General features: G+C 50.9%; 8 protein-coding genes across 8 annotated transcripts; 5 read left to right on the top strand and 3 right to left on the bottom strand.

Moving 5' to 3' along the window:
- Positions 1 to 659: 659 nt before the first annotated feature.
- C8Q69DRAFT_488398 (DNA repair and recombination protein RAD54) lies at positions 660 to 7807 on the bottom strand (the record flags this gene model as incomplete). The annotated part of the gene is made up of 11 exons (XM_028632046.1): positions 660 to 1378; positions 1437 to 1516; positions 1565 to 1683; positions 1739 to 1843; positions 1890 to 2698; positions 2759 to 3443; positions 3506 to 3676; positions 3810 to 3903; positions 4562 to 6300; positions 6353 to 6981; positions 7633 to 7807. 11 exons carry the CDS (start codon positions 7805 to 7807, stop codon positions 660 to 662), a joined length of 5325 nt encoding a protein of 1774 aa, XP_028482413.1.
- A 140-nt stretch (positions 7808 to 7947) lies between these two features.
- C8Q69DRAFT_90977 (hypothetical protein) lies at positions 7948 to 8760 on the top strand. Its single transcript, XM_028634159.1, has one exon. It carries the CDS (start codon positions 8088 to 8090, stop codon positions 8493 to 8495), a length of 408 nt encoding a protein of 135 aa, XP_028482412.1. The 5' UTR covers positions 7948 to 8087; the 3' UTR covers positions 8496 to 8760.
- C8Q69DRAFT_91077 (putative C2H2 finger domain protein) lies at positions 8761 to 9839 on the bottom strand. The gene is made up of 3 exons (XM_028634160.1): positions 9473 to 9839; positions 9222 to 9401; positions 8761 to 9159 (listed from the first exon to the last, which is right to left on the bottom strand). The coding sequence occupies exons 1-3, from the start codon at positions 9511 to 9513 to the stop codon at positions 9027 to 9029; spliced, it is 354 nt and encodes a 117-aa protein (XP_028482411.1). The 5' UTR covers positions 9514 to 9839; the 3' UTR covers positions 8761 to 9026.
- A 767-nt stretch (positions 9840 to 10606) lies between these two features.
- Positions 10607 to 14091, top strand: C8Q69DRAFT_90697 (putative mitochondrial aconitate hydratase). Its single transcript, XM_028634158.1, has 6 exons — positions 10607 to 10775; positions 10927 to 10944; positions 11041 to 11118; positions 11216 to 11235; positions 11374 to 11972; positions 12032 to 14091. Exons 1-6 carry the CDS (start codon positions 10740 to 10742, stop codon positions 13642 to 13644), a joined length of 2364 nt encoding a protein of 787 aa, XP_028482410.1. The 5' UTR covers positions 10607 to 10739; the 3' UTR covers positions 13645 to 14091.
- Positions 14092 to 14537: 446 nt separating this feature from the next.
- C8Q69DRAFT_509882 (putative metallo-beta-lactamase domain protein) lies at positions 14538 to 15639 on the top strand (the record flags this gene model as incomplete). The annotated part of the gene is made up of 4 exons (XM_028633141.1): positions 14538 to 14621; positions 14694 to 14706; positions 14787 to 15146; positions 15218 to 15639. 4 exons carry the CDS (start codon positions 14538 to 14540, stop codon positions 15637 to 15639), a joined length of 879 nt encoding a protein of 292 aa, XP_028482409.1.
- Positions 15640 to 17873: 2234 nt separating this feature from the next.
- Positions 17874 to 19888, top strand: C8Q69DRAFT_514471 (alpha,alpha-trehalose-phosphate synthase 1; the record flags this gene model as incomplete). Its single annotated transcript, XM_028633341.1, has 5 exons — positions 17874 to 18177; positions 18309 to 18681; positions 18749 to 19119; positions 19179 to 19518; positions 19573 to 19888. 5 exons carry the CDS (start codon positions 17874 to 17876, stop codon positions 19718 to 19720), a joined length of 1536 nt encoding a protein of 511 aa, XP_028482408.1. The 3' UTR covers positions 19721 to 19888.
- A 561-nt stretch (positions 19889 to 20449) lies between these two features.
- Positions 20450 to 21520, top strand: C8Q69DRAFT_90635 (hypothetical protein). The gene has a single exon (XM_028634156.1). It carries the CDS (start codon positions 20615 to 20617, stop codon positions 21314 to 21316), a length of 702 nt encoding a protein of 233 aa, XP_028482407.1. The 5' UTR covers positions 20450 to 20614; the 3' UTR covers positions 21317 to 21520.
- A 412-nt stretch (positions 21521 to 21932) lies between these two features.
- Positions 21933 to 24875, bottom strand: C8Q69DRAFT_90423 (P-loop containing nucleoside triphosphate hydrolase protein). Its single transcript, XM_028634152.1, has 3 exons — positions 24596 to 24875; positions 22371 to 24465; positions 21933 to 22309 (listed from the first exon to the last, which is right to left on the bottom strand). The coding sequence occupies exons 1-3, from the start codon at positions 24683 to 24685 to the stop codon at positions 22089 to 22091; spliced, it is 2406 nt and encodes an 801-aa protein (XP_028482406.1). The 5' UTR covers positions 24686 to 24875; the 3' UTR covers positions 21933 to 22088.
- Between the last annotated feature and the right edge of the window lie 91 nt (positions 24876 to 24966).

The following is a 24966-nucleotide window of genomic DNA, read 5'->3' as shown; positions in this document are numbered from 1 at the left end:
GCTCTCGATATGCTCCAAGTCCACCACTATAATAATTGCTTAGCGCTGACAGATCTCGCCCTCACTCGATCTTGCGGGGGAATACTTGCCCCTTTCGGATGGGAAAGACATAGATAGCTGCGTAGAGATAATAGCTTCGACTTCCGTGTGGCGCGCGTTCGGAGTCTTCCCTAAGATTATGTAGATAATGGCTTAAATGACGATATGCATAAGACATCGGTCCAATCCGTTGTCGGACGTCCCGCTGGGCGGCAAGGTATCTCTTCTATAGTGGGTTTCCGCTATCGATAATTTGTACATTGTTTCCTATGATTTTCTCCTGGCACATGCTAATGGATGGGATATCAAATGTACAACGCCGCAAACCAGCAAGTTGGCAGAAACAGGAAGTTGTCGAGCACGCCTGGGAACTTTCTGGGAGATAAATCATGGACAGTAAAGGAATATAAAACCAGAAATTGGGTACCGAGAAGGGCAGCGAAAGACGAAACACTGGCAGAGAAGCGGCAAGGCAACGAACGGAGATGCTTTGCCACCATTCCGTGGCGGGTCAATTACAGCTCGTCAAGTCATTTCACGTCATGAATCGGAGAAAGATCAATATGCGAATAAAACAGGTCGCTAAGGCAGGAAGTTGGACAGGCGGGAGTCCAGATCCTTCAGCGTTTAGACTTCCTGGCTCCAATCCCAAGTCGTCCCAGGTTGGAAAGGCTGGACCTGCTCTTATGGCCAGCCGCAGGTGTCGACGTTCCTTTATGGCCTGTCGCGCTGTCCGGAGAGCTTACGCGACGACCGTCACCGGTTATACCCAGCCCGCTGCCTACTCCACGAGGGGCGTCCGGAAGAGTCTTTTCCTTGTAGTTCCCACGGCCATGCTCTGAAGCGGCAGCCGCAGACAGTGCAGCTGCCAGTGACGGGTTTTGAAAGTCCAGTTGGGTGCCGCCATGATCAATGTGTCGTCGTGACATCCGGGAACGCCTGGCTTTCTCCTGGACATTTTTGAATTTGTCTAGTAGTTCAACCCAGCGAATAGCATTCTCTTCGCGGCCTTTCAACCTACTCCCGGTGGGACGGTCATAGGCGTTATTCACAGGACTGTTGGGTCCCGCAGGTACAACGTAAGCTTCCGTGCTTCGCCGACGGTAATGGTTTCTCAAAGGATTATTGAAGGGGGACGGGGAAGAACTGGATGGGGCCTTAATCGCAGGGTTGACGTACGCTCGGGGTCCAGCATGGAGCAGCCCAATGTTGCTCACACTGTTCAGGCGGTTCTTCAGAGCTGCGAAAGCCGAACTTTGCGGCAGCAGCATGAGAACTCCATACAGACACTTGTATAAATATGGGTACTTTTCAGGCTCCAGGAGCTGAAGGCGAAGGTCTGTGACGAATTAGTTTGCTTTTCATGGACATACAAGAAAAGAAAAAGGAGTACTCACAGGTGAAGACTGGCGACTCCAGCAGTTGGACCAGTTTATCGATTTGGATTAGTATGTTGACAGTCATTTCGAGCTCCGCGCTAGAGAATAGTAAGCATGTATCCAATCCACACTCGGAAACTACTAACAAGACTTGAAGGAGATTATATGCCTGTTCGTAGGCTTGTGCAAGAAGACACAGAGAGAATGTCGACACCGCATTGTGACACCAGGATCGGAATAAGGCAACGAAAAACATCTGGCCCTCCTGTGGTCTCGGTTAGTATGACAATTCTGAAGACACGTGTCTTTAGCAAGCATACTCTGGACTCCAGGTTCCTCAATCTTTTCCTAAGCTCTGTAAGTTCAGGTGCCGTGATGAGGTTGTTGTTCAGATTCTGAACCATGATACTGGCAAATTCGATATCCTGATATCGTTAGAAAATGGATTACTAGAAAGAGATCGATACATGCCTCTTCCTTTTCAAGACAGTCAGCCAAAGTCCGGTATATTCGCTCCGGACTTAAGTTCATGCAAAGTTGGCGAATTATCAGATTTCCACGATTCTCTAGCAGCCTCCTATCTGTCGAAAAGAGTTGAAGAAGATTCACCATGAATGATGTAAAGTATCCGTCTTCGCTGTTTCTCGATATCTGAGAGAGGAGCTGTAGATCCTTTGTGACCACTGCTTCTGCAGGATCAGACAGCGTCTTGAGCAGAGCCGGAAACGTCCCATCGTTGAAGGCTACAACTTTTCGCGGCGCTTTCCGATGTAGCATGATGAGCCATGACAAAGCAGCGACTCTAGTGGCTTCGTTCTCGTTCAGGAATTGCAGGGTCAGCGAATTCACAGCCGCAGCGTAATCGAGATCCGACGGGGGAAGGGGAGTTTCTGCAGGACTGATTTGCGGCGTCGCTTCAGTTTTCGTCTCCGGTCCCGATTCTTGAGCCTTTGTTTCGATGCTGATTGTCTCAGAAGATGGTCGCCCGCTTGGTGTGCCCGATCTCTTCTCACCACCGTCTTTAGCAACTGGAGGAGGTGCCTTGGAGGTCGGGCCTTGCCGGCCAGTGCCTTCAGGGGAGGCCTCATCAGGGAGAGAGAGAATATACTCCATGAGGGATGTGTTGACCCTGTTCGCCGCCTGCCGCACCTGGTCTGAGCCGCTGGACATAGCAGGGAGGACCTGCGTCAAAAGCCTCGGGACGAACTGCAGAATATCTTCGGGACTGATTTCAAAGAAGCTATCTATCCAGCGAAGCGCAGTCAATTGCATCTCTTCATCTATATCCATATACATATCAGCGGAGATTCAACAACAACGTGAATCCTGATAGAACTTACCGAATGACGTGTCGACATATCCTACCAGGATCTCCAGGATCTTAGGGTACTCAATGTTTGCGTCTTGTCCTGGAATCCAATCCCCATCGGTAGTTGTGTTGTGATCGTCGATTTCAGAGTCAGAGTCTACAATGGCATTGTCACTCTTATCGGCGTCAGGGTCTTGATCAGGTGCTATGCTGGCGCTGTCACTTGTAGCTGATGCATTGTGTTGGCTCTCTTGACCCTTTCGACTCTCTTCGATCCCCTTTTTAATACGAGCGATGCGCTTGATCTCTGATAGGAACCTCTCCAGAAGATTTTGGGTAGCAACATGGACGTCTTTGTTCGGATCACCTAGAAACTTGATCAGTCCGCCAAGGAAGGCGGGCAGGTAGCTAACCAGCTCCAAGTCTGGTATCGTGTCCAGCAGCGTCAACCATGAGACAAGAAACATGCGGGTAAAAGGGTTGATGACATATATTCGTTCCTTCAGGAGTGGTATGAACTTAGCCAGGGAGAAAGCAGTGGGCAGGTCCGCCGATAGTTCGTCTGATTCCAAGCTTGCATCTGGATCCTGCAGACTCTTCTCGGGAATATTTAGGACAGAAACGTAAGAAGCAGCGGATTCTGCCACGATATCCTTTACGAGGCGATCAAGAAGCTCTGCTCCATTCTTGACGGACAATTCCGAATCTGAAGCTAACTGCAGCACTCGAGCGCATGAGTATAACGGTATGCAGACAGACGACCCGTCGAGATCCTCACCTTGCACAGCGCATCAAAAATCTCATTGAAGAAGAGTAGAATCTCTCCCTTAGCCACCTTCGCAATATTATACATGCTTTCGCATGCATAGTACCTGACGCGCGCATCCTGGTCCGTGAAACAGGCCAGAACAGGCGGCACTATCTCTTGAAGATAAGGAGCTACTCCTTCCTAGCATGGCACAGCTCAGTCTCATGTCCCTATAAGGACCCGGTATATTATCCAATCCACTCACTGATCCCAATGCTATCGAGGCCGCGGCCAGTCCGATCAGACCGCCGTTTCGGGCATGAGGTTGGTGTACGGCGTAGGCATAGTCGTGGCAGAGCTGGTCGATGATCTTCTGGATTCTCTCATGGTCTTCTTTTATCGCAGCTTCGCGAACGATCCTCTCGAGCCTGAATAAGGATGTATAACGTAAGTGATAGGTCTCAAAGCTGCTGCACTAGGGTGGAGAACAAAATGCGGCGTACTCCAGAGCTCCTTGTTTCCTCTTATCGTATAGCTTGTCGTTCAACAAGCGCTGAACGAACTGATCCATTGCCTCAGATCAGATGCTAAACTCCGATCGCGATGACTGCACTCGTCTCGTCTTTAGGCGGTAGCCATGGTCGTTGATGCCCGATGTATTCAATGGAATAGGCGCGTTCGACACGGCAGCGATGGCCAACGAAAGTTCGGGGGAGAGCTAACAGTCAGTCTCGAAGCTCCTTTCGGAGAAGAATTAGAAAAAACCAGCAAGTCAGACTTTCCCTGCAAGTAGATAACGCGGGGGAGGCTCTTACAAGCATGCGCTGTCAGTGGGATGCGTCTCTTTGCTCTAGCTGAGGTGACGTATTGTCACGGCTCCACGTACTGTACAATACGGTATCCCTAGTAACGCGGCAAGCAGATCCTCCAGCACAACTACCAGATTTAAGCTACAGATGAGTTCCCAAGTCTTTATTATATTGAATATATCTATCGTATCTATCAAAACTCTGCATATTGACCAAGTGTAAACCTTTACTCCCATGAATCATTCCGTCATATGAATACCGTCAGTGGCTGATATACTGGAATACGGCTGAGACGTCGTTCTCTGTAGTTTCCTGTCTCAGAAGCAAGTCTTGTATCTTGCCCAATGCCCCCTTCTCGCCATCGTTTACGAAATGATTCCAAGAACTGGTGTCACCGTAGAGCATGGCTGGTGCCTTAATATACTGACCCCCTTCTGGCCTGCACCTCTTGCATTTGAACGTGTCATGGGTGTCACTCCGCGTATCTGGTTTGAATTGAAATAGTTCTCTAAGTGAATCCAGAGAGAAGTGTCGCTCGACGTCTTCGGCGGAATCGACGACGCAGCTGGATAGCGACTGCTTGTGAGATTGACGCTGGAAGATCTTCTCCTCGATTGATCCAGTGGCAATGAAACGGTAGACAAAACAGTCTTTCTTTTGTCCGTCACGCCAGACTCGAGCCAGCGCCTGCTGATCAGCAGCGGGGTTCCAGTCTGGGTCGAAAAGCACAAGACGGTTTGCACCTATCAGATTCAGACCACATCCACCGGCCTTGCTACTGAGCAGGAAGACGAATTCTTCACCATCAGGGTCATTGAACTTGTCGACCAGCTTCTGCCGCTTCTTCACATTCATGGTGCCGTCGAGCCGCAGGCAACCATATGTTCGAGCGCGGCAGAGCTTCTCGAAAAGATCGAGCGTCTGAGTGTAATTACTGATCAGGACGATTTTGTCATTGGTGTCTTGGCGGATACGTGCCAACATGCGATCGAGAACCATCATCTTGCCTGAATACCAAGACTTGATATCTCTGTCGCGGCCCCTAGCTTCCAGAGGGACGTAGTCATCCGGGAAGAACTGCTCACATCCGGGTAGATCCTTTGAGAGGTCAAGAAGGTCTGGATGGTTGCAGAGTTTCTTCAAAATGCCAATAGCCTTCAAGGGCTGACTCCCTTTTCCTCTCAGTAGGGATTTGATATCTGGACTCTGCAAGAAATGATTATAGAGATCAAGCTGGAATTTTCCAAGATTGCAGAAGACGACGTGCTCGTACTTGACCGGCAAGTACTTCGAGAGAATGTCATTGGTGCGGCGTATGATGAACTTGTTGACAATGTTTGTTAATTCCCCCAGGCGTTCATCTCCTTTCTTGCGATCTTCCTCGGAACCCGCAGCATCTCTTCCTTTAAGAATAGGTATTTCGAACCTCTTGCGGAATTCATTTTGTGATCCAAGCAAGTTTGGATTTGCAAAATGCAGAAGCGAGAAATACTCTGAAAGGTCGTTCTGAATGGGCGTTCCAGAAAGGATAACACGGCGAGTGACATTGAGACTATTCAGTGCTGTCCAAGTCAGACTGTCCTTGTTCTTCAGCCGATGCCCTTCATCACACAACAACAAACCAATCGGGGCATCTCTGAGCTCGTCGACATTCAGTCGTAGCGTCTCGTAGGACACTATGAGAACTGGCCTCACTATTGAGCGTCCGGAGGCAATAGCCCACTGCCTCATTTGCGATGCGAGCTCTGCTTTCGTGGCCTTGCCATCAACGGCGAATGGGATGATCGCGTCTTTGCCCAGCCATTTGACCAGCTCGTTCGCCCAGTTTGTTACAAGACTTGACGGGCAAGTAATCACACACTTTTGGATTGTCGTTTTGCCGGCTTCCGGGGACTGTTTGAGAAGCGTCCACATCAGGGTAATACATTGAAGGGTCTTGCCCAGTCCCATCTCGTCCGCCATAATGCACCCATGTGCATTCTTGTCGATCATTCCAGTCGTGGCACGGAAAAGGAACTAGTGCATGTTATTAGGGCAGGAACCGACCAAATGATGAGAAACGCCATACCTTTACACCCTCCACCTGATGGGGACGAAGGACCTTCGCCAACCGCGGATCGATAACGACGGGAACCTTAGGACGAGTTTCGACCTTCTTTTTAAGTCCAAGAATGTCCGCCAGACTCTTATGTACGAGCGGCTCGTCCAGCTTCGGTTTCTCGTCCTCTTTTGGCCCATCCTCCTTCTCCTTCGATTCAGGATTCTCCTCCACATCATCAACTGTTGGGTCATAGAGAACTATTGCAAATTCCCCGCTGGGATCATGTAGAGGCTTCACGATAAAGCCAGTACTTCGTCTCATCCCTAGACTAGGTGCCGGTCTGGAAGCATCGTATCCGCCCGCTGCTTTGTTTTTCAAGGGAACAGAAAACCGTTGCTTAAAAATCGTATCTTTATCCTTCACTTTGAAAACTCCGTATCGATTTACATCACGGTTAGCAAGCGCTAGACGCTCTTCGTTTGTCCATGGCTTGTTGTTCCCATCTTCCACACTTCCATCTGCATCGGCGTAGTTGACCTTGCGTCTCTTGCGGGTAGGCTTATCAGATGCTCTCGTAGGCGTCGCTGAACCCGGACATCTGAAAGGTTTGGTAAGGCGATCAATCGACTGATTCGAGGCACCGTATAAACGCGTGGCTTTCTGTGGTGTCGCTCCGCCAGCCTCTGCTGTGGCGATCCGCGGTCGATGCCTGCTGCATTGTCAGGATAAAGCAGTACACATGTTTGGAGACCGGAGGACAATTACATCTGATCAAAAAAAGAGAGCCCAAGAGTAAAAGTATCCAAGTTCACCAAGTCTCCTCCACGACACCTGCGCTACCTTGGTCGTTCTGTAGTGGTTGGACTTGCTTGGGTTGTTACTCTGCAACTCTTGACGGCTCAGACGCGTCGTATACGGTGGACGGCGCGTATCAGTGTTGGCAGCCTAATCACCAAAATGCCGCGACGTCACATGACTGATAACAGCGGGCCGCCGGAGCGCCCCGCCAACACTTATCATTGAGCTCCGAGGGTATCTACACCATGAAGGATACTATTATTGACCACTACCAGGCAGGATACTGCAGTCTATGTCATCCGATTTCTGGGCTGGCTACCTGAGCGGAGCCATTGGGATTATCATCGGCAACCCTTTGGATCTGGTCAAAGTTCGATTGCAAGCAGGCCAGACCGAGGGAGCTGCAGCAACTCCACGGTCTCTCCGCAAGCAATTCGAGAATACTGGTTCTCTTGTACGAGGTAAGTTCTGGGAATAATATTACGGGAGAATCGATCAGTAATTCATACTTGACTGTTTTACAGGCGCCGCTGCTCCCATACTAGGATATGGAGCTCTCAATGCCTTGCTCTTCGTCGCGTATAACCGGACATTGATGGCCCTGGACCCCTCCGTGACGGATCCGACAAACCCAACAGGTACTTCGTTACATAAAATCTGGATTGCTGGTGCTGCGGGCGGCATCGCTAGCTGGATTGTTTCCTCTCCGACGGAGCTGGTCAAATGTCGAGCACAGCTTAATTCACGATCGGATGTCTCGTCCTGGACAGTTTTCAGAGATCTATATAAGAGACATGGGTTGAAAGGGCTCTATTTTGGAGGCGTAATCACATGTGTCAGGGACTCTGTGGGCTATGGGTTCTAGTACGGCTGCCTCGCTGAGAGAATGGCCATCATTTCAATCCGCATCTTTGTGCTGACGCCGTGATGCAGTTTCTGGTCCTATGAGCTCTCGAAACGCTATATGACAACCGAAAATGAGAGCGCGTCTCAGACCGCAATGAAAGTCCTACTCTGCGGCGGTATAGCCGGTATCATAACATGGGCCTCTGTGTTCCCACTCGATGTTGTCAAGACAAAGCTACAAGCTCAGACAGGTGGTCACTTTCACGCGGCGGTACCTTCGGACACCCGACCGCTTCTGGAGTCTACCGCAAGGGACAGGCGGATATTGACATCTTTCGAGATTGCGAAACGAGCATATCAGACAGAAGGGCTCAAGACCTTTTATCGTGGTCTCGGAGTATGCAGTCTGCGAGCGTTCATAGTAAACGCAGTACAGGTATGTAGACATCCAATCGAGGAGAGTGCAATTTGCTTACATCATTGTACAGTGGGCAACGTACGAGTGGCTTATGAAAGCCTTCAATAAGGAGCCGCTAGGAGAGGCGCATGACCCTGTATCAATAATATAGGAATAAAAAACAATAGTGGAGTCCAAGAGGGTAAAAAAAGTCTTTGTGAAATTATTATTATGGGTATCGACTATCAGGCACTAGGATGCAAAGCCTTTCTCCGAAAGCGGCACTTTGGCCGTTTATCCGTGGACCGGAACCCATTCATCCGCTTCGGATCGGCCCTGCGGAACTCGATTATGGCGATTCTCGGAAGATACACAGGAGAATGCACCTTTCTTCCCCTGCACAATGCGCCTGAAATCGGTAGTTACAGCGGGTAACCTCAGTTTTCTTCCATCCGTAATCCCTTTTCTGAGTATGGCCAATCGTGTCCTTCCCAATAGGGTCTGATGTGCCGTCGCCGAGAATAGACTATGGCTTGGGAGTTGGGCTCGGAAGATTGTTGCGTCTAATTTTGGCGATCATCCCCGTTGAAAACTATTTTTTTTTGAGGGCCCGTGATAATGGACCACGACGGATATGCTCCTTCACCATGTTATTGTGCTTCAGCTCTGGTTGGAATCGTCCATGTCCATGGACGATGCTAGTCCCTGGGAACGAATGCCATTATCAACTCCCAATCCCACGGCTGCTTCAGCATCCTTCTGGGTATATGTTTCCTCGCGCAGAATTCGCACCCTGCAGTAGACGGGAAGTCAGTCTTTGTCGCAAAAGATATCGAATCCATCAACCAGACTGACCTTCTCTTGTGGTTTTTGCCTTTCGTATGCGCCTTGAGATTGTATTCGCTCTCAAACCATTTGGCGCACTCAACACAGTAGTGCTTTCCTAGACCAGGTAGATCTTCCGCATCTTTCGTGGCCTTGTATTGTCGGAGGTGCTTGGACGAGTCAAGGTCTGCGCGGACCTGGTCATAGCCCCTGTAGACGAGTGATCGTTAGAACTTCGATTCTATTCATAGCACTCTGCATGTGTGGCTCTAGCGACATACCTCGTCATCCGCTTCGTCTTGATCCTTCTTACCGCGCCCATTTTGGATGTCTGGGATCGATATCCAGCACGATGCACTCTATCGCAGTGTCGCAAATAATTTTACCGATAAGCGGAAGGATAGTTCGATTTCTGGACCCTGCGGGTTGCGGGTCTGCGTGCTCGCGACCTAATTCAATGATTTTAGCTGTCGGTCAAATTTTTATGCCTCTTTGGTTATTGGCAGCTGGGGAGAGGCTGGCGACCGTCGGCGGGCCTCGGCTCTGGCTCGGACTGGTTGCAGGGAGGTGGGTCGATACGGTACCGATCCGTACCACCAGCGCTGTATGGTAATCTATGACGTTTCCGGTTATCCCTCATGGCCGTGTCTCTGTGGGGAAGAGAAAATCACCCTGGGCATTTGGAATTCTTCGAGAAGAAAAAAAAAAGCAGTCAGAGAGGGATATTACTGCCACTTAGATATTACATTTAATTCGTAACCAACCGAATTGAGAGCGTGAACAATGTTCTCATCAATATATACTGTACATAATACTGAACCAAGTGCTTCGAAGCTGCCGTGGTAGGTAAATTATCTGATCGGCAGTGCGGTAATCAGGGGCGATCTGATTGGACCGCAGGGCTCACATGCCTGGGCTTGCCACAGAGTGACCACACAGACGGACGAACGTAAACCCAAGATTATTACGAGCGTCATGATGAGCTGGACCTCCCCTCCGTCTTGTCGTACGGCCATTGTAACCAGCATTACTCGCAGTACGGCCAAACAAGACATCCAGCCAGTGGCAGTGTCGGCTTTTCGAATCGTCGAGCAGCCTTACGGTGAGATGGGTCTCTCTGGCGGAGAACTGGCCAGCTGGATTTTTTTTGTACGGGCCGCGGTTGGTTGCCCGGGCCGTCCTTCCTTGTGTCCGGTCGCATGCCTCAGGCTGGAAACGCGCTGGAAACGGTGCCGAAACAGCCTGCAGCCGTACGGGTGCCGTACCGTTCAATACCGTCATCCTGCAGCAGGCGCTTGCGGTCTGTCCTCCGGTTCTCGTACAGCGGCTGTAACGGACGGTGGGCGGAATCTTCCCACCTCAAAACATCAAGCTTCTTTTATTCCCCCCGTCGTCACCTTGACTTCTCTACCTTTCTCCCTTTCCCTACCACTCCACTCCTCTTTCTTCCCTGCTCCCATCCCATATATCTTGGAGCTGGCTGTTTGGGCTTCGTCTCCTTGAATGTGTCCTTAGAGCTCTGTGTCTTGTGCCTAGAGAGCTTCCATCATGATCTCCACTAGGCTTGCCCGCGTGGGTGCGCTGGTAAGTTTCTTCCTTTCTTCCCCCAAGGGACTGTCGCGCGAGGGAGAGAATTGAGAACTCCTGCGACGCTGTAGCAGCGTCCTGTAATGCCAGCAGGAGACGCTGCTACCTCGATAATAATGGACATCATGCTGACACACTTCTCTCACAGGGCCCCAAGTCCCGTCTTGTAAGCCAACCTCATCCGCTGCATTACGAACTGCGATCCATCGGGATGGCCGCAGAAATGCAACTTACGAGCGATCACTGACAATATCTATCGCAGATGTTCGGGTCTCGGAGCCTGGCCACCGTCGCCGACTCTCCCCTCGACAAGAAGGTCGAGATGACGAATTGGGAGAAGGTGAGTGGTGAATATTTTTTGTTCCTACCTCGGCTAGCTCCGGCTGGACGGGCTGCTCCGTGATAACGCAGGATGACGGCTAATATGGTTATTACAGGGTAACTACATCAACTACAAGTATGATTGTCCTTTGTTATTATCGATGGCCGCCTACAAGATGCCACTGGCTGGTTGTGGGCGACTGCCGTTGGGTTGCAGTTGCGCCCGTTCGCGCCGAGGATCTCGGGAATGCTAACATGCCATTGTGCTCTGTAGGAAGATGTCTGAGAACCTGGACATTGTCCGCCGTCGTCTCAACCGTCCTCTGACCTACGCTGAGAAGATCCTGTACTCTCACCTTGACGACCCTCACGGACAGGAGATCGAGCGTGGAAAGTCCTACCTCAAGCTCCGTCCTGACCGTGTCGCCTGTCAGGATGCCACTGCCCAGATGGCTATCCTGCAGTTCATGTCTGCAGGCATGCCCTCCGTGGCTACCCCCACCACCGTCCACTGTGACCACTTGATTGAGGCCCAGGTTGGTGGTGACAAGGATCTTGCTCGTGCCAACGAGATCAACAAGGAGGTCTACAACTTCCTGTCTTCTTCTTGTGCCAAGTACAACATCGGTTTCTGGAAGCCCGGCTCTGGTATCATCCACCAGATCATCCTCGAGAACTACGCTTTCCCCGGTGGTCTGATGATCGGTACCGACTCTCACACTCCTAACGCCGGTGGTCTCGGTATGGCCGCCATCGGTGTTGGTGGTGCTGACGCTGTCGATGTCATGGCTGGTCTTCCCTGGGAGCTGAAGGCCCCCAAGGTCATTGGTGTCAAGCTTACCGGCAAGATGTCCGGCTGGACTTCTCCTAAGGGTAAGTTATCGATACTTTCTCCCAGTGGCTTGCTAGCATTTCTGACTTGAGATCCGCAGATATCATCCTGAAGGTCGCTGGTCTCCTCACTGTCAAGGGTGGTACTGGTGCCATCATCGAGTACCACGGTCCTGGTGTTGAGTCCCTGTCTTGCACTGGTATGGGTACCATCTGTAACATGGGTGCTGAAATCGGTGCCACCACCTCTCTCTTCCCCTTCAACGACCGCATGTACGACTACCTCAACGCCACCAAGCGCAGGCACATTGGTGACTTCTCCCGCGAGTACGCCAAGGAACTCCGTGAGGATGAGGGTTCCGAGTACGACCAGCTGATTGAGATCAACCTTTCCGAGCTCGAGCCTCACATCAACGGTCCCTTCACTCCTGACCTTGCCACTCCCATCTCCAAGTTCAAGGAGGCCGTTGAGACCAACAAGTGGCCTGAGGAGCTCAAGGTCGGTCTGATCGGTTCTTGCACCAACTCCTCCTACGAGGACATGTCCCGTGCCGCCTCCATCGCTCGTGACGCCCTTAACCACGGTATCAAGGCCAAGGCTCTGTTCACCGTTACCCCCGGTTCCGAGCAGATCCGTGCCACCATTGAGCGTGATGGCCAGCTTCAGACTCTCGAGGAGTTCGGTGGTGTTATCCTCGCCAACGCCTGCGGTCCTTGCATTGGACAGTGGGACCGTAAGGACGTGAAGAAGGGCGAGCCCAACTCCATCATCTCCTCCTACAACCGTAACTTCACTGGCCGTAACGACGCCAACCCTGCTACCCACGCTTTCGTCGCCTCTCCCGACCTGGTCGTCGCCATGACCATTGCCGGTACCCTCAAGTTCAACCCTCTTACCGACAAGCTGAAGGACAAGGATGGCAACGAGTTCCTGCTCGCTCCCCCCACTGGTGAGGGTCTCCCCGCCAACGGATACGACCCCGGCCGTGACACCTACCAGGCTCCTCCCGCCGAGCGCGAGTCTATCCAGGTCGCTGTTTCTCCCGAGAGTGACCGTCTCCAGATCCTGACTCCCTTCCAGCCTTGGGACGGCAAGGACGCCACCGACCTCCCCATCCTGATCAAGTGCAAGGGCAAGACTACCACCGACCACATCTCCATGGCCGGTCCCTGGTTGAAGTACCGTGGACACTTGGACAACATCTCCAACAACATGCTTATCGGTGCCATCAACGAGGAGAACGGTGAGGCCAACAAGGTCAAGAACGCCATCACTGGTGAATACGCTCCTGTCCCCGCCACTGCCCGTGACTACAAGGCCCGTGGCATCAAGTGGGTTGTTATTGGTGACTGGAACTACGGTGAGGGATCCTCCCGTGAGCACGCCGCTCTGGAGCCCCGTCACCTCGGTGGTCTCGCTATCATCACCCGTTCCTTCGCCCGTATCCACGAGACCAACCTGAAGAAGCAGGGTATGCTTCCTCTGACCTTCGCCGACCCCGCCGACTACGAGAAGATCAAGCCCGAGGACCGTGTTGACCTGCTCTGCACCGAGCTCGAGGTTGGCAAGCCCGTCACTCTGCGCGTCCACCCCAAGGATGGCAAGACCTTCGACATCAAGCTCAACCACACCTTCAACGAGTCCCAGCTCGAGTGGTTCCGCGACGGATCTGCCCTCAACACCATGGCCCGCAAGTCCAAGGAGCAGAACTAAATCAGTTCTGGCCGGGTGATCCGAAATGTATTACTACGTTTTTGATGTCAATGCAGAGAGTTTTTTTCTAGAAAACTTCTGTTTTATTATGGAGGCGGGTACTATCGATGAAAAAGTATACATTCATGGCATGGGGGAAATCGGCATCGCTGGTCCTCCCGTGCAGAAGTGCTAAGGGAGCGAGAGAAAGGCGCAGGTCATGCGCAGTTGGGGGTCCGGCAGCAAAGCGTCAAATTTTTGTTGACTTGTTCTCTTGGGTGCGCACTGGCCTCATTTGTCTGTTCCGCGTTGGGAATGGAATCATGGATATAGTCTGTCATATTTATATTATTCTCCTACTGTTATGTGTTAGGGACTGCATACATGCAAACTTTTCATCTGTTCATCCTGTCCCGTCTTGTGTAGGCGTAATCTGGGTTGCGTAGCGCTTGTAACTGGGTCTTGAATCTGGTATTAATCCATATTCGAGTTGTATGTATGTAGATGTACTCAGTTGTAGCTGGTGGATGGGAGCAAGAGTAAATGACATAATCATGCTTCCTATTCGCAGAAACAAAGTTCGATCTGCCGAGGTTGCAGTCAGTCCAAGATAAATTATTATTACTACTATTATTATTAACTTCGTTAACTGACTTAGTTAGTTAGCCTGTTAGCTAGTTACTTAGTAAGGATCAGCTTGACTTTGGACTTATCTCCGCAATCCGACCCCACGTTGACGAGATTGCGAGTAACGGAGTAGATATACCACTCTCCATACCATCCACTACTGCTCTTATTAATATTTCCATCGATATAGCAGAGCCAGAGACTTGAGCGGGATGAGCATCTAGGAACCGAGTGACGCACTCTCGTAGGAATTCCTAGGGGAGAGGTCCACCTAGATTGTCATTACCATGGCGACGCAGCTGGTTGCGCTGCCAGAGGTGGAAAGGCTGAGTGCCTCTGTGGTGAGGATCTTGGGTGGGAATCCGGGGAAGGTGAGTGTCTTTTATCTACGAGATTGGATTTGTTTTGGGGGGAATATACGCTAATAATTCGCTGGATACAAGTTCACATTACAAGGTAATAATAATATGTGGAACCATGCTTCTGTCTTCTGCGAAAAGACAAGCAGGACGAGGACAAGGCTAATATTGAACCAGGCACAAACACGTACCTTGTTGGCCGTGGCCCTCAGCGACTGCTAATCGACACAGGCCAGGGATTCCCTAGTTGGGCGAATTCGCTACAATCCGTCCTGCTGGAGGAGAAGGCGACGGTGCAAAAGGCCCTCATCACGCATTGGCATCATGATCATGTCAAGGGTATTCCGGATCTTCTGAAGATCTGTCCACAAGCCACGGTGTACAAGCACCAGCCGGACGAAGGACAGACCGACATCGAAGACGGTCAGGTCTTCCAGGTCGAGGGAGCGACTGTGAGAGCTTTTCATACTCCAGGACATACGGTGGATCATATGGCGTTTATCCTGGAAGAGGAGGATGCCATCTTTAGTGGAGATAGTGGGTGGATTTCATCACTCCTAGTATATCATTGGTTTCAATTGGGAGTTTCTAACACATGTGTGTTCTAGATGTTCTGGGCCATGGCACTGCGGTCTTTGAGGACCTAAAGGTCTATCTTGCCAGTTTACACAAGATGCAGAACCGTGTCTCGGGACGGGCGTACCCTGGACACGGTGCCGTGATCGAAAAGGCCAGCACCAAGATCACCGACTACATCCGACATCGACAGCAGCGCGAGGAGGAAGTCCTGCGGGTGCTCCGGACCGGGTCCGTGGAGGCGGATGCGACGGAGTCGAGCACATCTCAAGCGTCGTGGACTCCGCTCGAGTTGGTCAGGGTGATCTATCGGGATGTCCCGGAAAGCCTGCATGTGCCGGCGTCGCATGGGGTGCAGCAGATTCTGCTGAAACTGGAGAATGAGGGTAAAGTCGAGCATCATGCGGAGTCGGGGGGATGGAGTCTGAGCAATAATGGCCGGCCGGCTCTTTGAAGGCTGTCTGTGCGTATGATCATGCTACATTGAAGACTAGTATGAATATGACTGTGATACGGATTGCGTGATATTATTAATATTAAGATTATCCTTTTTTTTTTGCCTGGAATGGAACTGAATAGGAAAGTCTATTGTGAAAGTACTATATAGCGTGATACCCGATAAGTACATATTATTATTACCCTTTTTTACCCCAGTGGTGCGGATAACTTTCTTCTTATTATGACCTGTGTTTTCCCCCGCAGATTGATAACACGTTCCCCCTCTGGTTCTTCCATGTTTACTACTAGCCAGTAAGCGGGACTAACTACTAGGTTCATACGGAGTAATCTGCACCGGCTCACCAATTTCCCCTGCATTGAATATCTGATAGGGTCTTAACGAAGATACGCCCGGGGCAAACGTGGTAGCCCACCCGGTCCCTCACTTGCGTGGTTTTTCCTGCTTTGCTGATAACCCGAACAAAGAGAGAGAAGACACAAAAGGCCGTGTTCTGGCATCCATCCGTCATCTCTGATGCCCGATCTCTCTCCTTTCTTTCTTTGATATCCTTTCTTCGATTCCTGATTTAAGACCCTGCCTTTGGGGAAATCACATGTTTCTCTTGACGTTCTTGCCCGCCGGAGATCCGATGCAGTAAAGATGATGATACTCTGTATCCTGTCGATCTAGAACGTGGTGAAGGGAGGGATGGATGACTGGCTAATATCATCTGTTGCATCTGCTTTGCATGCGCTGCAGTCCCGGGGCGGTCTAGACTGCCGTGACCCCATTTAGGCGGTTGAGTTTAGGGCTTAGGGCTGCCCCTCCTTTGGTTGGGGTTCGACGTCAGGTTGTCGTCGAGTATCATGGTAGATGGTCTGTTTTCAGGATAGTAAACGTCAGCTATGCTATATAGTCAATATCATTGAATACTCTTAAGTACGATGCAGTAAGTATAGGATAGGATCCGATAGGGTAGAGATTATAGCAAGTAAGTACTGATAGTAGAGCGATAATCGAGAGCCTCGTCCAGGCGTCGTCACCACTACTGTACTCTAGAGTAAGATTGTATCGTCCATCCCCGCTCTTTCTACTCCGAGGTGGGACAAGGATCAGAAAGCCAAAGCCAAAAAAGAAAAAGACTCATCTAGTTAATTCCTAGTTATTATTATTATTATTATTATTCCTTGATACCACGCGCTACTAATAATAATCTGAGTCTGGTTATTATTTCCCTCGTGCTTGGCGTAATACTTCAAGGTTCATTCTGTCTTTTTTCCCCCTCATTTCGTTTCGGGTAACATCATCATCGACTCCAGGGTCACTGACTGACTGACAGACTGACTGATTGACTGACTGGCTGGGAACTCTCCCTCGAGCTCACACCACCTGGTTGAGCATCCGTATATAACCTGCTGCTCCACTTCCCCTCCACCAGGGAGTGATCGATCTTGATATCAACCATCCTGTGAATTCCTCAATTCCATGCCGTCGCTATTGAGGAACTCGCCCGTCGTCGCTGCTGCTCCCGCCACGTGCTTCCAGCCAACCAGCGTCCGTTGTGATCCACGCTGCCTTTTCTTTGTTCCGGGTGGATTGTCAGTTGCTAGCAGTATTCATTAATTATTTAATTAATTAATTAGTTGCTGCTAGCATTCTGCTCTAGTGACTGACTGACGGAGGAGGAATATTCATCAATTATTATTATTATTATTATCGCTCTCGGAACCTGAGGTCATCGCAGCCCTGTCGCCGCCCTCTCTTGCTGCTGCAATTTCCAAGCTGGAATTCGATACCAACTAACGGTAAGCCTTCGACGTTTTGGAGGCAACTTTTTGGAATGAGTTAACTGACAACAGCAGGACGTGACGCTCATCGTTCGTATTCCTCTGCATTCCATTCTAGCCCTTCTGCTCCAGCTAAATAAGACACACAGACCAGCTCATCACATCTTCCCCCCCGCCCACATCCCACTCTGGCGCGCCCACGTCCTTGTTTTTCCGTGTTGGCGGCAAAACGGTCTCCTCCGATAGCGTCATTACTGCTCGACTTTAATTCTGACCTTAATCTATCGATCCATCGCGTTGTTCACCATCCTCTTCTTGTGAATTTTTCTTTTTCTCTCTCTCTTTCGCCTTCTGGGACCGTCCTCTCTGGTCGTGCAACTGGCTCTTCTACTTACCTCCAGTTGGACTTGGTGACGCTATAACTAAATTCGCTGAGCGTCCCCACACGCCGTACCCGCCATCATGCCCTCGCTCGAGAGTCCGACAAAGAGTGATGCGAGGTTGCTGCTCGTCTCCAATCGATTGCCCATCACCATCAAGCGGTCGGATGACGGCAAATATGACTTTTCCATGTCCTCTGGTGGTCTGGTGAGTGGGCTGAGCGGACTGTCCAAATCGACAACCTTTCAATGGTACGGATGGCCTGGCCTGGAGGTGCCCGAAGAGGAGATCCCCCATGTGAAGAAGCGTCTGCTGGACGAGTACGGAGCCATCCCCGTATTTATCGATGATGAACTGGCCGACCGGCACTACAATGGTTTCTCTAGTTAGTTCCTCCGCGCGCCCTTCTTCTCTGTTCGAACAACACAAAAGAGATTTCCATCTTTCTATATATATGCGATTGGTTTGCTGGTGGGCTGACTGGCTGCAACTTCTTGCCTTTTTTCTTTATTCTAGACTCGATCCTGTGGCCGCTATTTCACTACCATCCCGGTGAAATCACCTTCGACGAGTCCGCCTGGGAGGCCTACAAGGAAGCAAATCGGTTGTTCGCCAAGGCAGTGGCCTCGGAAGTTCGCGACGGAGACTTGATCTGGGTGCATGATTACCATCTGATGCTTCTGCCGGAGATGCTCCGCGAGGAGATCGGGAATAGCAAAGAGAACGTCAAGATCGGCTTCTTCTTGCACACTCCGTTCCCCTCCAGCGAGATCTATCGGATTCTGCCCGTGCGAAACGAGCTGCTGCTCGGTGTCCTGCACTGCGACCTCATCGGTTTCCATACCTACGACTACACGCGACATTTCCTGAGCAGCTGCTCGCGATTACTGTGAGGATATTTCTGGAACAAAAATCGGAAAGAAGTGAGAACAGAAGAAGCTGACGAAAGTGGATAGGGGTTTGACTACGACGCCCAATGGTATCGAATTCCAAGGGAAGATTATCGCCTGCGGTGCTTTCCCGATCGGTATCGACCCGGATAAGTTCAAGGAGGGTTTGAAGAAGGAAAAGGTGCAGAAGCGGATTGCCATGCTGGAACAGAAATTCCAGGGGGTGAAGCTGATGGTGGGTGTGGATCGTCTGGATTACATCAAGGGTGTTCCGCAGAAACTCCATGCTCTGGAGGTGTTTCTCAGTGATCACCCGGAATGGGTGGGCAAGGTGGTCCTCGTGCAGGTGGCTGTTCCTAGTCGTCAGGATGTGGAGGAATACCAGAACCTGAGAGCGGTGGTCAACGAACTCGTTGGCCGGATCAACGGCAAGTTCGGTAAGTTCAGTGGCCTGCGCGAAGACGACGATCGTGAACTAATCCTGGGACCATGCTAGGCACGGTTGAGTTTATGCCCATCCACTTCCTCCACAAGTCCGTCAACTTCGACGAGCTGCTCGCGCTGTATGCCGTGTCGGACGCCTGTATTGTGTCGTCCACCAGAGACGGCATGAACCTGGTGGCATATGAGTACATTGCGTCGCAGCAGAAGAAGCACGGAGTCTTGGTTCTTTCGGAATTTGCAGGAGCCGCCCAGAGTCTCAACGGCAGCATCATTGTCAATCCTTGGAACACGGAAGAACTGGCCGGCGCCTACCAGGAGGCGGTCACGATGAGTGACGAGCAGAAGGCGCTCAACTTCTCGAAACTCGACAAGTATGTGTCGAAATATACCAGGTAAGATGTTCTTCTTCCTTTTCTGAGATTACTACCGAGACTAACACCTGATAGCGCTTTCTGGGGCCAGTCGTTCGTCGCTGAGTTGACTCGCATTTCCGCGCAGGCGGAGAAGAAGTTTCACCTGAGAAAGGCGTCCGTAGCGCTGCCCGCAGGATCCGAATCGCAGGCGAATGGAACCTCTGTGGCTCAAGACGCGTAGTGAATTTGCATGGTCTAGAAAAGGTACAAACTTCAATGAATACACGAGAACGGTGTTGGTATGGTCGCGTACACGGCGTGGGTGGAGTTGTTCTACCGTTGGCTTTTCCTACCTTGTTCCGTCTCTACTCTACAGCTCCGACGTAATATCATGACATGTTTTTTTTTTTGTTGTTTCCCATCAAAAAAAGAAAAGCGCCTCCGCAGTGCATTTCACATGAGGTTTGGCAATAGGTGGTTGGTATTAATCGGATGGATGGATGGGATTATTGTTTTATGTGTATATTAGGATTATTTCGGGATATGACTGGCAACGAAAGGACAGGACTATGATGCTCACCAGATAGAGGTGGTCCTCACGGATGGTGGTAACAAGCTAATTCCTGCCAAATAAATATTTATGCTTTGAAATGGATGTGTTTCGTCGTACAGTAATTGTTAAAAGAGTATTTAACTATACTCATAGTCTCCTACTGACAGTCGGGTTCCCGGCGAACAAACAATGCAAACACGCAACTTGCAACTTCTCCGGCGAGAAATTCTGAGATCGCCAGTCCAGTCCATCGACGCCAACCTACCTACCAGTCTCCAAGGACCGACCGCGACATTTTGTTGTGCCCTTGTTCCCAGTGTGGTACAACATCGGTCTGCACTGGTGTGTGAGATTCTATCTATACGACAGGGTCCATTGGTCGTTGACTTTGATCAACACAATCCTCCGCGGCAGATTTTCGGGGCCAGAGAAGCAGCAAACCAAGCAGAGTGTCGGCATAGTCTTGCTGCAGATTGCAATTGCATTACTTTTACCTCACGAAGAGCAAGGGAGAAATACTCCAATCCCGATCCCGCGCATAATCCAACTTCGCTATAACGCTCCGCGGGAGAAATCGACACAATGCAACCTAGCACTCTCCTCCGGGCCACGATGCCCCTTCGCTCTTCTTCTTCTTCTTCTTCCTCGCTATCTATTCTTCGATACGCAGGCCCAAGCAGCATTCTATCTACTTCTCGCCGATATGCCTCAACCACAACAACCACATCACCATCTTCAGACCAACACCAACACCAACAACAACCACCACCTTCCTCTTCCTCTTCCTCTCAACAACCCCCATCACCAACCATCCCCCCTCCCCCCTCCCTCCGCAACTACCCCTACACCATCCGCACCGGCACCGTGATATCCGTCGGATTAATGAACCGCACCGTCCGCGTCGCCCACCACCACACGACCTACGACCGGCTCATCCGCAAAACCTACCCGAAAACAACCACCTATCTCGTCTCCGACCCGCGCAACTCCCTCCGCGAAGGAGACGTGATTGAATTCTCATCCGGGGCTCCGAAGAGCCGGCGCGTGAGACATGTTGTGGAGCGGATCGTGGCGCCGTTCGGGACGCCAGTGGAAGAGCGACCGGCGGTGATGAGTCGGGAGGAGAGAGAGGAGGAGAGGGCGAGGAAGAGGGAGGAGAAGGTCAAGAGGAGAGAGGAGAGGAGGAGAGCTGCGAGTGGTGATGGTCAGGTTGGGGTTGTTGATGAGAGGAAGGATCATGTGGGTAGGATTAGGGGGTTGATTTTGGAGAGGGTTGGGGTTTGAATTGATTTGAATTGAAAAAAAAAAAAAAAAACACTCAATCGAATTCAATCCAATATCAAACCATGAACTGAACGGGTGTGATTTGATTGAGATTGAGATTGATGTTTTCAAATTCTGTTCTGTTCTGTGAAATATGGGAGACCAGGCTATCTATTTTCTCTCTGCTTCTTTTCCCCTCAAGTCTACCCGTGTGATATTACTACTACCTACTCCTGCTCGAACTATTCTGTTCTCTTCACTCCTCCAGAGAAAGAAAGAAAGAAAGGATCGGATCTATGAATGATTCGTACGATAGAGTGATGGAGTGGAAAGAGAAACATGTACTGTACATTATCTATTATTATTTTTTATACATCGTCTCGTTTTGTCTTTTCTATAGAAAATTGCATACAAAGACTAAGTTACTACTCACTCAGAGCTTAATAGACCGTTGGAGGATAAAAGACAGAAATAATCGCTAAAACCTATCCTATCTAACTCCAAACACCAAACAATAAATCTACTCCCTGACATGTAGAAAGAGACTGATAGATATGATACACCCGAAATTGTGTTCAAGTAAGGACCACGTATACCACCAAGAAATTGGATGAAAAGAGACACCCGACCGGCGTCCCCCCAGGACTTATTAAGGTATCGAATCATAACCGTTTTCTTTTCATCAGACAGCGACTCGACCGCCCGTCATGTGTTATTGAAATATGACACGAAGAAAAAGACCGCTCATAGATGCGACGTAAGGTAATACAAGAGCAGGAGAAAGATGCCAGATCTAACCGCCCCTTTCACCAAACTGTCTCGCCCAGTTTTCGTACTCCTGAAGACCCTCTCGACTGACACTGGGTCTGATGGAGTATAGACTGGCCTCGAAGTCGCTGAAGCGGATGGGCCGGATCTGCTCCATAGGAGTATGAAGAAGGTCCTCTCCCAAGTTGCGCAGAGGGCCCATGGCGGCGTCTTTGGCCAGCGCAGTAATGTCCGACCCCGAGAAGCCTGGATATGATGTGAGTACTAGAGAAATTTCACATATGATACGTCAAGATAATAAACTCACCTTCGGTAACGCGCACGAGAACTTCAATATCCGCGTCCGACAGTTCATGCTTCTGATGGCTGAGCAACTTGCGGATCTGCTGTTCTCGTACGTCGTGCTCGGGAAGAGGAATGTACTGTCTACGGACGAATCTCCGGCGAGCGGCCTCGTCGATATCCCATGGCATGTTCGTGGCGGCCAGAACGAGCACTCTGCTGGCGTCTCCATCTTTGCTTTCTCTCCCAACTGCAGCACGCTGCAGATCTGACCACTGGATGAGGAATTCCGTCTTTGACCTCCGTGAAGCTTCGTTTTCCGTGCCAGACGAGCGCGACGAAAGCAAAGAGTCGATCTCATCTACAAAAATAATAGACGGAGCCAGCGCTTTCGCAAGGCCAAACAACGCTCGCACGAGCTTCTCGCTCTCACCATGCCACTTGGACGTTAGACTAGACGCCGACACGGAGAAGAACGTTGACTTGGATTCTGTAGCCACTGCTCTCGCAAGCATTGTCTTTCCCGTCCCCGGAGGCCCAAATAGAAGCACTCCTCTTGCAGGCTCACGGAGCCCTGAGAACAGGTCCGGACGTAGGAATGGATAAACCACAGCCTCCTTGAGAGCCTTTTTCGCTACCTCCAACCCTGCGACATCATCCCAGTGGACCTCATCACCCCGAACAACAATATCGTTGAGAATTTGTCTCGCAGTGGCGGGATCGACTCCCTTCGGGAGGCGTTTCATGATATTCATGATATTTGTGTCCTCGTCAGCCGACAGGTTCCCATCAGATGACTCGTGCTCGCTCGACGATGGGGTGATCCTTTGCCGGGGAGTCGAATGAACCTTTCGCCGAGGCTGCGAGACTGCATTGGCTCTGCTGAGCTCTGTCTTCCTGGCAGAGCGCCGGATACCTTCGTCGCCACTTCCTGACAAGTTCGACATGTAAGGTTGGTCGCTCGGTTTAATTCCTGGAGCCGATTTGGTCTGCGAATTTCTGACCCCGGCCAGATCCTCAGCAGGCGACAGTGACGGTTGTGACTGCGAGCTTTGCTTTCTGTAAGCCTGGGGTCGGCTGGCTTCCACCGAAGACCTCAATGCTGTGGGTTTGGGCTTTATGACCGGCTTTTGCGAAGACGCTGTGTCGGGCAGTCTTGCAGGAGAAGGAGGACCAGGAGTCTCCGGCAAAGACCGTCCAGCACTTGAAGAGTACACAGCCTGCGTGGCAGCTGATGTCCGTCTTGGTGATTGCTCTGCGTGCTGTGGTTCTCGCCGACTCAAGCTAGGAATGGAGTCAGATAGATCATGCGCTCTGCTCGGTCTGGGAGATTCGTCGCTTGGTGTGCTTTTCACATCCTGATCTCTCCTCAGGCCGCCGTCGCTTGACATGCTAAGTCTGGAGGATGTCAATGCTGCCTCCCCAGCACTGGGATTCCGCTCTGAAGAAGACGTATGGGAGAGGCTGCCCCAAGCAAGCCCCGCAGCTTTGGAAGCAGCCGGTGGATTTCCATTACGCCCTGGAGAGCCTTTGGACTTGGACGAAGACTTCTTGTTATCCTTCGTCCTCAATGTCGTGAGCATTCCTTTGCGCTTCTCCGGACTGGTCCCGCGAGGCGTCACCGTGGGCGAGACCTTTGGAACTGGTAATACGGGCGGAGCAGAGATCGCATTCGAGATGTCTCTGGCCGGAGAGCCTTTCTTATCACTGCGCTTCTGAAAGACAGAGTCCGAACTCTTCTTCGAAGCCGCCGTCGGCCTCGGTGGCAACGGCACAGGTCTCGACAAATCCATATAGTCCACAGCCGGTATGGTGCCATCCCCGATCCAGCCGGGGGTAGTGTTCGCGCTCGATCCAGTCGACGGACCTTTTCCTTTCTCTAGTCTCCCCTTAGGAGTAGCCTGACCAGAGGCCTGCTCCGCCTCTTTTCTGCTCTGCTGTAGCGCCTCTAGCAGCTGCACCCGTTCTTTACATTGCATTTCCAGCTGACGAATCGACTCCTGCAGCGCTTTCTCTGTCTCCGTTTTGGGGACGTAGTTATGAGGGACTCGATATGCGTTGTGGTAATAGATCGTCTCGAGCGCGGAGCGCCATGATCGTAGAGCCTCTGCTTCATTATTCTATGGTACGACCCATAAAAAAAATCTCAGTCACAAAATCTTTCATTTGTTCCTCATGATGAAGATAAGGAGTAGCGAATAAATGAAAAAAAAAGCAAGGAAGAAGAACTAAAAACGTGGGATAACTCACCTGTCCTTCAAAGTAGACAGCGGTGGAGCAGATCAGATAGCACTCATCGTACGTCTTCTGCATGGAAGACGAGGGCTTTGAGCGCATCATGAACGCAACGGAATCGCAGGCCTCTATCCGCCATGCGATCGTATAACTTCGATTCCCAATTAACAGGGCGAAGGTGTTGATTCAAGGACGGTGCTGAACAGAGAGTTGGAGAAAGCGGGCGCTTGTCGGTTGATCCGTGACGTCGTTGGCTGTCGAGGGGAAGAGCGAGTCCCGCTTGCGGCAAAACAGAACAGCGAGAGAGCCAGAATGAGATTCGAATGAACTCGGCACACTGAGTAGATAAATATCTACAAAGGAACATTATATTCAGTCTCTGGTCA

The sequence above is a fragment of the Paecilomyces variotii genome, assembly GCF_004022145.1.
Source record: "Paecilomyces variotii strain CBS 101075 chromosome Unknown C8Q69scaffold_12, whole genome shotgun sequence".
Lineage (NCBI taxonomy): Eukaryota > Fungi > Ascomycota > Eurotiomycetes > Eurotiales > Thermoascaceae > Paecilomyces > Paecilomyces variotii.
The sequence above is the reverse complement of the archived record's forward strand: the minus strand, read 5'-3'. Positions and strand labels throughout refer to the sequence as shown.